Source organism: Hibiscus syriacus, unplaced genomic scaffold (assembly GCF_006381635.1).
Source record: "Hibiscus syriacus cultivar Baekdansim isolate YM2019G1 unplaced genomic scaffold, ASM638163v2 tig00112159_pilon, whole genome shotgun sequence".
NCBI lineage: Eukaryota > Viridiplantae > Streptophyta > Magnoliopsida > Malvales > Malvaceae > Hibiscus > Hibiscus syriacus.
Window position 1 is genome coordinate 1,068,703 of NW_024063263.1, and position 14,052 is coordinate 1,082,754.

At 36.4% G+C, this 14,052-nt stretch overlaps 1 protein-coding gene and 1 pseudogene across 1 annotated transcript; both read right to left on the reverse strand.

The window, feature by feature from the left end:
- Nucleotides 1-1,292: 1,292 nt before the first annotated feature.
- On the reverse strand, nt 1,293-7,040 carry LOC120175263 (annotated as a pseudogene).
- A 3,210-nt stretch (nt 7,041-10,250) lies between these two features.
- LOC120175183 (cysteine proteinase inhibitor 4-like) lies at nt 10,251-10,583 on the reverse strand. The gene has a single exon (XM_039181869.1). The coding sequence runs from the start codon at nt 10,581-10,583 to the stop codon at nt 10,251-10,253; it is 333 nt and encodes a 110-aa protein (XP_039037800.1).
- Nucleotides 10,584-14,052: the final 3,469 nt, after the last annotated feature.

Here is a 14,052-nt window from a genome sequence, read left to right on the forward strand (position 1 = left end):
TAAAAATAATCAATTAGACCCTCGAACTTAGTAAAAAAATCAATTAAGCTCATTTATCCCATCATCTTCAATCATGCACTACCACAACAATATCGTGAACTATCACATCAATCAAATAAATTTTGTGAATTGTCGTGTAAGCATCGTTACGATTAATGTTTGATTCCGTTAGTCAAAGAGTTAGATTGATTTTTTCTCAGTTTAAGGATCACATTGAGTGCAGAAAAAATTCAAGGGCTACACTAAATTTTTTTTCTTCTTTTTTTCAAAAGTTTAAAGGCCTTTAAATAACACTAAATATATATTTTTTATTTTAACGAAATTTTTATGTGCTATTGTTTACAATAATTTTTTTTATGTATTTTTAAATTTAATTGATGTCCAATATGAATTAACATTATATTCTTATTAAACTAAACTAATTTTTGTGTTATAAAATTTCTTATCAACTTTATTTTTTTATATTTGTACAACTCATATTCCAACAAAAAATCGGTTTTCATCAAAACCCAATTCCCAAAACGAACCAGGTATTGCTGTTCTTGTTGCCTCTCCTCTCCCCGCCCATCGCCGCCGCCTCCGCCGGATGGTGGTTCTTCCAGAAACCATACCACGCTTCTTGCCGAGACTTATCGTCACCACTGGAGGCTCAGGGTCTTACTTGAAAAGCTGGAGAAGGAGGGCTCTTGCCCTTTGCAAATTCTTCGACATGACGGAGATTGGACCAAAAATGATTTCTGGGCTGCCATTAGATTTCTCAGGCATGCCTCCAGATTCAATGAAATCCTCCAGGTTCGTTTCTTTTTTGCTCTTTCTGGGTATTTCATTATATAATCCTTAAGAGTTCAGTTTTTTTCACTAAATTTGGAACGAAGGTTTCTAGGATTTAATGATTTAGTTTTATATTTGGAGAAGATGGGACCTTGTTTGGTTTCTGAGAAAGAGATGGAGAATAGGAAAGTTTGGGTTAGAGAATGAATGGGAAGATACAGTATATAGTCCTTAAAGTTCAGATTTTTACTAAATTTGGAACTTGAGTCTCAAGGATTTGATGATTTGTTATGATTCTTTATTTGAACTGAATAAAAATGGAACCGTGTTTGGCCTCTGAGAAAGAGGTGGAAAACATAATGGTTTGTGTTAGAAAATGGATGGGAAACTACAGTGAATACTGCAGAACATGGGATGTTCTCTAGTTTCCAATTTGATTATTCTTTGCAATTCTAAAAGTCATGTATTTCTGGACAGGTTTTTCATATGTGGAAGAACACAGAGAAATCAAGAATCAATGAACTGAACTATGAAAAGCTTATAGGATTGTTATGTGAAGAGAGAATGACCAATGCATAGTCGCAGCACTACAAGAAGTGGAGGATTACGTTCTGCGGCCGCCTTTAGAGATTTACGACTCGATAATCCATGCTTATGCCGGAATTGGGAAGTTGAATGATGCTATGTTCTTTCTCAAAGAGATGAAAGAAATCGGTTTGGAACCCGAAATCACAAGCCTTCCCACTATTTTTTTAAGATTAAGATTGTACAGCCAATTTCTGGAGATGCTCGAAGAAGATTTGTAAGCTTACATCATCCGTAAAGATTACATCTGATCCAGCAGCAGCCATTTCATTTGCATTATTGTATGTTGCTGAGGGGTTCAACTTTGCCAATAAAAATCTAGCCTGCTCAAGGAAACAAAAATAAAAATAAAACCCTTAATTTGAGCTAATTTATAATGTTTGGTAAAGAAAACGATTTGTGATTACCATATACCGATTAAGGTAACGAACGCTAAAACCCATAAAATTAAACTGTTCATCTAACAACTATAAAAATGTTACTTAATTTGAGCCAATTTTATAATGTTTGGTCAAATTTTCTTTCAAAGATTGTGTTCACATTGAAATGATTTTCACAATGGTAAACCAAGAACAACTTTTATATATCCAAAGAAATACTTTTTTCAAAAAGATTAAGTCTTAAATGAAATATACTGGCCTGGGATCCATGTTGATCACACACAACCAATCTAGGGACAGGGAAGCGTTCCCGAATAATCATTTGTGCATCCGTCTGGGGAGCTTGCAAAAGCTGTGCAAATGCCTGAGGAAAGGGGGGAAATGAAAGATTTAGACAATAGAATCATAGGCTACGAGCATACAAAATGGTTTATAAACATGAAACTTCACTATACTACATGAAACTTGAGCACATTAGTATGACTTCAACTTCAGGCATGACTGAAATTTGCACATACATGGTGGTTCTGAAATAAATATACATTAAGCTCTAGATTCAGGAGGAATGCACGAAATGATCTTACCTGATGTTCAGGCTGGTTCTGGTAACCCATGTTGCGCCACTGTGCTATCGTCATGCCATGGAAAATTACAATACTAAAATATGAATCCAGTAAGAGAATACGATCAGCCGAAATGGAGGCCACGTCCAATAACGCTGGTTGGGGTAGCGAATTAAATGAATATGCTATTAATGATGGCTGAATCATGACAGCAGCATTTGTAATATTTTCCCTGTTTAATAACATGCGGAAATAGGCAGTTTCATCTGGACTGTTGTTAAAAACCTGTCACAGAAAACGGGGAAAAGGCCATTATGAACATAGGTCAAGTAAATATTGTTAAAAAAGGTAGCAAATTAGGAAAAAGGATTATTACCTGCACAAATTGTGATCGCCGTAGATTAAACACAAACTGAGGAAACAAAGAAAAACAAGGGTTTAATGTAAAAGATGATGAATCATCCTTTCGATAGTCACCAAATTTGGAACAAAGTCGAATGAGATTCCGGTCTAGCCAACTAGTAGCATCAAACCCCTCCTAAAAGAAACAGAAAGCCATGATCAATCGAGGGATTAAGTAACAAATAAAGAACTAATTACAATCAACTGAGAAACATGTACTTGTTCGGCAAGGTGCCAAAAAATACATAGAAATTATAACAAGGGGGTGTAAGAACCACTAAAAGCTATGAGGGTTAAGAGAGTATTCATATCCAATAACATGAACACATAATAAGAGTGGAAATTATTCAATAAAAAATAGAATAATGAAATAAGAAGAGCACATATCAGCTAAGTAAATTATAAGTTGACAATAAGCACATTCAAATGAGATAAGAAACAGGTAGAAAGTTGAATAAAAGACGTCCTAAATTACCTCCATCTCCATTTTCAGGGAAGTTAATCTTGCCATTACAACAGCCGCAGTCTCTTGATCAAAACCTTGAATTAGTTCCTAAAAAGGAGATATTATTCACCGTTAGCAGTAATTAATTCTTACACTATCCAAACCAAGACATGTATGGCACTGAAACTTATACAGATCAGCTGACCTACCAGCATTGAATCTAACAAAACATAAAATAGAACGAAAAGGAAGAAACAAAAAGATACACTTAGGTGCTATTTAGACAGCAGCAAATTAAAAGAAAAATTAAACATATAGTTTTAATCTAAATAAAAAAGGTCCTTTCAGTAGTTTGTGCAGCAAACCTTGTAAGAAACTGCAAATAGAGCTGTGGATTTGCAACTCCAGGAGCATTTGATCGGTCACTAGATGAAAGATCAAATAAAACCGTCAAACAAGTGCTCTTGTCAAGACCACACATTTTCCATGCTGTAGTGTTCCCCTCACCAATGACTGTGTCAGCAACATTAGGTCCCTTCTGCAATCCTCGAAGTTATCAGCTTAAGTCTCCATAAATACAAGTAAACTGTGTATACAATTTATAGTGTCTGTGTCAAGATATTGGCCGATGTAACAAATTTTCTAGATTGCCCAACCTTCTCCAAAGATGTGCAAGGCCCAATAACCCCCTGGATCTTGACGTCTTTAGAACAGTTGATCTCAAGGGTGCCACTAGGAAAAAGAAAAAAGAGCAAATAATGAGTTTGAATTGTATACTAAAGCTAACATAGTTCATATTTCTGGGTGCTCCAAATCATGCCACAGCAAATCAGAGGTTACAGATAATGCATGCCAATGCACAAACTTAAGCTACAGCATGAGCGCGTAAGTTACAGATACAGTTCATTTACAGCAATCAGCACTACATTTGAAATCAGAAATTAAACTCCCAACTGCAGGAAGGTATACCTTTATTACTTTAAAAGATGCAAGCACTCCCATTGGCAAAATTTACATAAAAAATCTATTAAGCCAGAAAACAGAGTATGACTACACAAAATACCAGCATTTACAATTTCACAAATTTTGCTCTGCGTCAAGAAAAATAGCAAGTTCAAACGAACTTTTATTTCAAAAGTTTGCACTCTTTGGTGCAGCTTCACCTAGTGCTGAGTGATATCAGAACTTAAAAGCATTCAGGGTGGTTGACACATTTAGAACTCAATAAAACACACACAATGCCGTCTGGAATTGGAGCAAAAATGTAAATTAAGAAATTAAAAATGCAACTATATAGTAACTTACCAACAAGCAGGGAAAAGTATTATAGTAAAAAGGTTGAACAAGAGATGGTGTGAAAAGAGAAACTAACTTAAAACAGAGGCCAAGAGACTGTTCCCCATCCTCAAACATGCGCTTGAAAGAGTCTTTGAATACAGAATGACCAAAACTTTCTGCTAGAACAACGAGGCCACCTGTTCTTTCAACTGCAACTTTCATTTCAGCGACCCCAACCTGAGAACACACAAATACCAATTAAATACTTATGTACAGTTCACAATGTCAGGATTACTATGTCTGAAGTCATTAGCATTCATTTAAATGAAAGATTTGCACCCATGTTAAACATGATAAGTATTACATCCACAATTTCTTGCATATAAAGCATTTACAGTACTAGCTACCAAGCTAATAAGAAAGGGGGAAAACATCAAATGTTATCATATTTCCACTGCAAAATATATTCACTAAAAATTAATGAGTAAAATCCAAATGGAAGAGAGAGAAAAGTAAGTTCTGCAAACTAAGAATTAAATATTGGGTTGTTTAAGCTTCAAATAAAATTAGATGTCCTTATATCTTACCTGCTTCAACAGGTTCATCAATGTTTAAATTAAATACATGGGACCAGTTAAAAGACAAAAAAGAACCAAAATTTTTTCAAGTGAATCCATTCCTAAGAAGCGAGTCGAGTTTGGAAGGAACATTGACAACAGAAATATTACAGACAGATTTGAGAACAAAAAGGAGTTCAAATATAATTCAAGAACCTAAAAGGTTGCTCAGACACACCTGATCAAGAGCTGATGCAAAAAGGTCGAGAACATGACCCTGGCTAACCAACTGTTTAGCAAGACTATCATAGAATTTGACAGCTTTCTTAAAATAAGGTGCATCATCCTTATCAAGATCTTTATGGGAACGCACAGGCTCCGACAAATCTTTTGATACAATCTGCAAAAATCATAAAAACCGCTATCATCTTGATGAGCGAAGACAAACAAGAATGTGTTGACCAAGAAGTGACGGACACTGATACTTAATGAAAAATGAAGAGTTCGAGCAACATAGCAACCACTATAGAAAAGAAACTGTAACCATACAGAAAAATAAAACCCGCCAATATACCAGTGGTGTAACATTGAATAGAGTTTTCAGGATGGCAGCAAATATATGGACCATAATCTATACAAGTTACAACAAACCATATCCAGCTCCATATATGCTATTTGAATTGGGTTTGAGTGTTGGTCAATAAACTTCTTACTACCCATGATAAAACGAATTATATATGCTTTTCAACTATATAAAATTTGATTTGTATCATTTAATCGTCTTATTCGTAAGAATTCAGCAGCTAAACAAAGTGTTCAGTGGCATTACCGTCCCAGGACCTTCAGTACATGGACCACCAACCAGGGCAACAATCCGAGCACCAGTAGCTGGCATGCATGCTCCAAGCAATCCAGCTGCAACACTTAAGGCCACCCCGGTGCACCTTAAAGCTCTCTGTCCCGCTTTTACAGGCCATTGATCCGTTTGTAACTCATCCAACAACTACAGTAAAACCCACCAATCAATTCATAAAAAGTTTAATAACTTCAAAGATGATTTCCCACAAAAAATGATAATAACACACACCGAATTCAGCGTGAATTCGCAATCAGAAGCAGGCAATAAGAACCTATTAACACCAGTATCCGTGTACCCATTTTGTAGGCCTTTCGGATACCCAGGAGCTGGCCGCCGCCCGGAAGCACCGAGGCCCAACTGCTCCAACACCTGCTCTTTGGAAACCTCCTTACTACCCCTGAAAACATAGACCTTCGACATATCCGAGAACCCCAATTCATGGACATGTGCTTGAGTCCCAAACGAAACGAACCCAAACAAGTGCGTTTTCCGGCAACAACCCAATCGCTTGCTTCATCGCTGATTTGACAAGCCCAAGCTCTTCCTCGATCATGCAAGTGTCCAAGACGAATACAAACACCGGCTGCAATTGAGGAGCACTGGCAGGGTTGTTCGGATCGGGATAGAGCGAATACTGCACGGTGGTGTACTGCGGGTAGAGTTCACACGGGAGGTTCGTCTCGGAGATCATGGCGTAGTGAGGTGGGAAATGGTTGCGCTGGTAACAGAAAGGGCAGATCCAGATCTTGGCGGTGAAGTCTACGCGCGAGAAGGCGTTGAGAGCAGCTGAACACGTCCTGCACCGTAGAGGCGCGTAAGGGAGCGTGGGGATGTCCGGATGCGGGCGGATCGGAGCGATGGTAGCCGCCAACGGTATCACACACTTGCTGGCTTCGACTTTGGTCCGCGGCCAAACGTTCCATGTCATCCGCACGGCGTCGATTCCTTCCGGATCGGTGTTGGCCATTTCCGACATGGTTGAAAAATAAATCCAAAAAATAAAAATTGGATCAAAATTGACTAATAATTTAGAAATTCAGTGAGAAATTTGGGTTTTTCTTCCTTCTTCCAAAATTTTCAAAAATTTTCTTCTTTTTTTGCGATTTTAGGCGACCCCAATTGAAACTGAAGAGAAAGGGGTCACCTAGAGATAACAGAGAGAAAGGAATAAACTGAAGATATCGAAAACGAGCAGTGAAAAGAAACTGATCTGATCTGAAGTTGGTATTCTTTTACTTAATAAGGAAAGCTAGGATTTTTTACTTATTAATTAAAGTTTTCCCTTAATTTCTTCATCAATTAATATAAAAAAATTAGTAATGAATTTAAAATTACTAAACTAAATTTGTAGTTGATGTCTTAATTTATCAATTTAATATTATACTTTTTATTTAATTATCTATATTTGATTTATTAATTAATTAATTTGAAACATGTTTTACAGAAATTTATTATGAGTGAGTTTTTCAACCCAATTTATTTCATTCATAAACTTCAAACTTTTACTTTACTCAATAAACCTGATATTTCATAGATCAACTGATAATAATTTCTTTATTAATCTGGAGTAAATACAATATATAATTTGTTTAAAGATAACTTTTAACCACTACAGACACGTATATGAAAACTGCATATGAAGACTGCTTAATTATGTATTGTTTTATTTATTTATACACGCATTGTATTTTATCTTTATTTTTAATTTTTTGACCGCCAGAGGTCTTCCACGGAAGCTGCTCTCAACCTGGCGTTGGGGGCAACCTATTACTCTACCTCCCCTTATCCCATTGCATATAAGAATAGTGTTTTGTTGTTGTTGTTTCAACCGTTTGACATTGAATGCTCACACCTATGATATTTTTTATACTCGAACCTGAAACCTCGAAGAATAACAACAATTCATTTATCATCAAATTCATTTCCTGCATGCTCTTATATTGAATCGTAATTATTTATCAACATAGACTCTTACTTTTTGCATATAAATAAAATTCAAATTTGATGCAAAACTCATATTGAGAAAAACCTCTAAGTTCAAGAAAACCAACTTATTATTAAGAATGACGATAATTGAATAACGTACTATTCTATAATTTTTACCTACTAACATGGACAGTATAAAAAACAGTCTGGTTAATTAAATCTCTATTATATAACGTATTAATACAATAAATATGTTTTTAAATTAGAGGTGTTCGCGGTTAGTTGATCGTACCATTTAATATAAACAGTCTGGTTAATTGTTATAACGGTTATTGAATTATACTAACCATTAAAAAACGATTAACCGATAACAGTTGACTATTGCTGCAGTTCTGTCGTCATGGTGCTTAGTACGATATATTTCTAGGGCGATTAATTGAGGTGTACTGACTATCCAAAGAGGGTATTGGTTGAACAGCCTGAGAGTCAAAAACATTGGTTGTCTTGACAAGTTTGCTTCCACATTGCTGCTTCGTGCATAATTCTCATCGTGGGGCATCGGTAGGATGGGTTTCGACGAGTTGAATGGGGTTCTAGAAAATAAGTTCGAGAGTTAGATATACGTGGATAAGGGTTAACACCCCTATAATATCCAAAAATTAGTATCTATTCGATTACCCTATATTTAAAGTTTGAAAATTTTGAGTTCGAAACTTTATTTATTCTAACATTTACTATGGATGCAAAGTTTGAAAAATGATGTTAGTTTACTAAGACCGATGACGATCACCTTCGAGCATGTTAATGCGAAAGCTTTGTCATTGATAAAAGTAAATTAACATTGCCTTAAAGTTTGAGAAATCATGGTATTGCTTTTGAAAAGGATGTTGATTTACTTCGGGAATTACTAGTGATCACCTCCTAAACATAAAGCGAAAGATACACTATTAACTCATTGAAAAATGAACATTGCCTCGTTATTTGAAAATTATAATAATACAACCATACAATTATCTTATGTACCTAATTTAATTAGTGGTTTAATTACAACTTTCTCTAACCTAAAGTCTCAAATTATAAAATTAAAGAAGGGTAAATTACACATTTACTCACTGAACTTTACTCTATCTCCTATTTCACTCACTGTACTTTCAATTTTTCCATTTGCTCACTAAACTTAAGACATTGGACTTTTTGGGTCACTCCACTATTACGTTTCTAACGGTGTTATGAAGTGGATTAAATAAATATTTTTAATCATTAAAAATAAATAAAAAACAAAAATAGTTAAAAAAAAATAAGATAAATAATTAGGCCAAATTACACGGATCATCAATGTACTTTGTTCTATTTTCTATTTCACTCACTATACTTTAAAACTGGTTAATTTCATCACTGAACTTAATATAATTGAAAATTTTGGTCAATCGATCGTTTCTCCCACTAACGACATTATGATGTCACTACTGATTTTTGCGATTTTCAGCTGATTCCATTGTCGTTGCATCTCATCACCTTCACCACTAAGTTCCTTGCCTAGTTCCGAACAAAACCCATGTGGTAATGTCCCTTCGCCTTCGCTATATCATTGTGTAGGTGGGCTTAAGGTGGCAGTGGGGGAAACGACCGTTAGTGAAGGAAACGACCAAGTGACTAAATATGTCAATTATTTTAAGTTTAACTGATGAAATTGACTAGTTTTAAAGTACATTGAGAGAAATAGGAAATAGAGCAAAGTATTGTGATGATCTGTGTAGTTTACCCAAATAATTATTACTCTTCCCCTTTAGAAAACTACTCAACTCACAACCAAGCCATACCCCATTAGCTTTCTGATGAGGGCTAACCATGCTGATAACCACATCTACTTGGTAAATGTAACTATTCCGAAAACAATCAAACGACCACAGTTACTCTTAAATCCCAACTGTAAACCCTAAATCATAATCCTCAACCCAAATCCTAACCCCCAATAATTACCATATGTATCCCAACCCCAAAATCTCATTGATTACCATAAATCCCAAACTCCACTAACCTTGAAGAATAATAGTTTTAGTAAGGAGAAAACCCTTTAGAATAGAAAAAGAAGAAGTTTGGTATTTTAGGGCTTAAATTGGTAGAATATTAAAAGATTGAGGGTCAATTTTGTATAAATATACGAAATTAAAATAAAAAAAATTGATGCTAAATTCGTTGTTATGCTAGTTTTATTAACTCTCACGTAATTTTTTATTATATTTTAACCGAAAATGACCAACTTGTTACTTTTAGGGTAACATTTTTATAACTTTTCATAATCAAGAGACGCGGTTAAAAAGTGTGGTATAGTCAAGTGACTTATTTGAGTAATTTTCACCAAAAATATTAAACTTGCAATGATGATCTTATTGTGATTGTAAATTTGCAATGCAACTAATAAAGAAATGAAATTACATATATGGATCCTTAGATATAATAAAATTGGAATGATGAAGTTATTCATTAGGTGAAGCTAACCAACTCATTCTTTCCAGATTGCACCAGAACCACAGCAGAAAATGTCTTATTCTCCCCCTTGTCCGAAGCTTCGATCTTGAGAAAGTATTTGGTGTCCTGTTTGGCGGCTTGAACCACATTCTCAAACTCCAACTGATTAACCTTCTTGTTGTTCTCTTCCACCGGAAACCTCCCTAATTCTTCCACCTCTTTGTTATCGGTTGCATCGCCGATCGGTTTTTCCGCTTCCACTGTCGTCGTTTGTCCATTAACCACCGGGAATAACATTGCCAAAATCATTGTCGACACTGCGAGGATTCTCACTTCCATTTTCGCCATTTTTTACTTTGATTGATAATGATTCATATATATATATATATATATATATATATATATATATATATATATATATATACATATAAAGGGGAGAGACCTGAACATGACGAAAGGAGTGGCAAGCTAGGAGCCGAAAGGAGCTAGCGAGCTAGGTGGTTCACGGTGGCCGAGAGGAGACCTCCGGTGACGCGTCGAAGGCTTCTTCTCAACTTCCCTTTTTGTTGCTATTTTATATTTATTTGTCATATCACCATCATTACCTTTTGGCAGTTTTTTTCCTTCTCCATGCACGCACAAACCCCCACCCACTCACTCCTCTCTTAACCATCATATCACACATTTTCCCTCTTAAATTTTTAACTTTTTCTTTTCTATTTCTTTATTAATTTTTTCTCTTTCATTTTAACTTTTACTTTTTCTCTTTCCTTCATTCATCTTCTTCTTTTGTTATTCTCTCCATAGCCAAAATACATCCAAGTTTTTAAAGCTTTCAAAAGTTTCTTCCTTTATCATTTTTCTTGCTTCATATACACACGAAAATTGTGCGTTCATGACCGACTCCAAACGACACTACCGCTTGGCAACAGTTCGAAGATGACGAGGCTAAGGCTCGATTCCAAAACTTCAAGAACCAGAAACTCTTTTTTAAGTTAGGATTTATTTTTATTGAGGAAACTGATGGTGGTTTTGGACCCGATGTTATGGACATCGTAACACCGCTCAAGTGGAAGAAATTTACCCGTCATCCTGGTTCGGTGAATGCCTCGGTGTTTAAGGAGTTCTACGCGAATATTTCCAAGCCCAACCAACACTCCATCTTCGTTCGCGGTAAGCAGATCCGTTTTACACCTTCTGCTATTAATCATTATTTTCATTTGCAGGATGTTGTGGATAACCATGCCAAGTTCGAAGAGGAGGCTGATAGCAACACATACGATGGGTCTTAGAGAACCTTTGTTTTGAAAACACTGAGTGGAATGGGCGTCAAATGAGTCGATACTCGGTCAACCGAGAACGTCTTCAGTCGCGCGCCAAGTTATGAAATCACTTCCTTAAGCATAAACTCATGCCGACTTCTCACAACACGACGGTATCACTTTCACGCTTATTGCTTTTACATTCTATAATGGAATCCCGTCCAATCGATGTTGGTCGTATTATTGTTTAGCAAGTTAACGACTGTTTAGGTAAAAAGGCAAGTGCTTTGGTGTTTCCTAACTTAATTATCGTTTTATGTCGTAAGAAAAAAGTTGAGGAAAATGCTTTTGATGAAATTTTACCTAGTTTATCGGCCATCACTAGAGCCAGACTCCCACTGCTATTAGGACTTGAAAATCCTAAATCTAAATAATTTGTTCATGAGCAATCTGCATGTACTACACAATCAAATGCCGAGGCAAGGTTACTTGCTCTCGAGGAAGCTGTGATGCAGACTCAGACACACTTGCATGCTTTACACGGTGACATCCGTAACTTCTTTGGATACGTGAAGCATAGAGATGCTGAGGTGGAATCAATGTTTCAATAAATTATTCCCCACGGTCAACGGAATTTCCCTGGCTTCCCAGACGAAATTCTGCCGGCATTTGATGTCGAGGCATCTCCAGAGCCTGAACAAGATGCAGCCAATCCTCCCGCTGATGATCCGAGTCCTACTTCGCACCATTCCGAAACTCCTGATTATCCGGTCCCTGTCCCTGTCGAAGAAACACCCAACCCTATCCCAGCACCCAAACCTTCTCATGCACCACGTCGTGGCAAATGCAACAAAACCACGGCTGGACGCTCCAATATTGTGCATTATTACTCCACTTCGTCCGAGTCCAACCCAGCACCTATACGCAAGCGCACCCGACGAGGAGCTGCTAGCACCTCCAAGGCAACACCACGCACTCATTGAGGTACCTCTCTTACATCCATTCTCATTTGGTTGCATTTCATTGCATGACATATAGTTTATATTTAGTATAGTTCTCTTTTAGCATTGAGGACAATGCTTCCCTTAAGTTTAGGGGAGGTATGGTTCTTGGTAGGTCATATGCATGATAGCATTAGCATAGGTTTATGCCATGGCATCAGAAAATGGTAGAACAGTTAGATGAAATGTTTTGAGGATACCCGATGATGATACAATTAGGCTAGAATCTGAATGTAAATGACTGTTGAGAATGATAGAACTCACTTTAGGGCTTGATTCTTTGTGAAAAACTTTTACACGATTTGTATGTTATCTATACTTAGAAAATTTAGAAAATTTTTATGAAAGAACACTAGTTAGTTTTGGCATTGAAATATAATTTGTGCTTAAAAGAAAAATAAAAAATAAACTCTCTTAAAAATGAAACTGTGAATAAATGCTTAGGCATAGCTGTAGAGGAACACTCCTCTTTGTCGTGGCATTGCCTGGAACTTTATTTAATAAATGGTAGCCTTGTGCATATGAGTGAATGAAAGTAGTCACGGGATGACTCTACTTAACTAGCTCGGGGGTGGAAGGTATGCTCCCTTTCATCTAGAGTGTGGGAGAGTAGGTGTGATGAGCTGACTCCCTTCGTAACAGCATTAAAAAAATCAAAGAAAAGGGAGTAAAAATGTGCTTGATGAATAAGTAAATGCCTTGGAAAAAACTAGGGGGCTTGATTAGAAATAGTCTAAGTTTGCTAAGTATAGATTGGATACAATCACCCACACACACTACCACAAGGGATCTTGACCTAGGGAAAAGTACTTGAATTCTTGATAAGTCTAGAATGTTGAAGCTTATTTTTTTTCTGAGGGTTGAAATTCAATTTTGGCATACGCCCCTACTGTAGAAAATTGCCATGACATTCTGCTTATGTAACTGCTATCCATTGCTTGAGGATAAGCAATAGCTTAAGTTTGAGGGTGTGTTAACTTCCTAAAAAGGCCACTTTTAAGTCCTTTTTCACTTAAGTTATTGTTTGTTTAAAAGCTCATCTTAGGCATTTTAGGATCATGTAGTTGCATATAGTGCATTTGTGGTGGTTGTGCTATTTTATTTCTTAATGGTGCTGTTTAAGGGAAAGGTGCAGTTTGTTTGTGGTGTGCAGGGAATAGCAAGAAAAAAGGATTCTTTGGGAAGTAATGTCGCGACATCACACGTTGCCAAAGTAGATTGAAATGCCTTGGCATTTCCGGCGCAGAAAAAGACAAAAAAAATATTTCTGCATAAGGAAAGCTGGCACTAGACATCTGTCTCTACACGTGAAGGACTGCTGTAACTGCCTGCCAGAGCTGCCAAAGGACCACTTCCACTTGGAGGATAAGGTTCACACCCAACATGTGATTCTAGGGGTATGAGGGGTATTTTTCACCCAACAACCTCATCATTACCCCTAGATATTTTTTTATTATAAATGACACCTCATGGGGGAGAAAAAAAGAAGAAAAAAGGGAGGAGGACACATACGGTAGCAAAAAATCACATTTTTTATTTTCTCTTTTCCTTTCT

What these genes read in the sequence shown, in the direction of transcription:
- LOC120175183 (XM_039181869.1), bottom strand. Translation starts at nt 10,583, where the DNA reads ATGGCGAAAATGGAAGTGAGAATCCTCGCAGTGTCGACAATGATTTTG.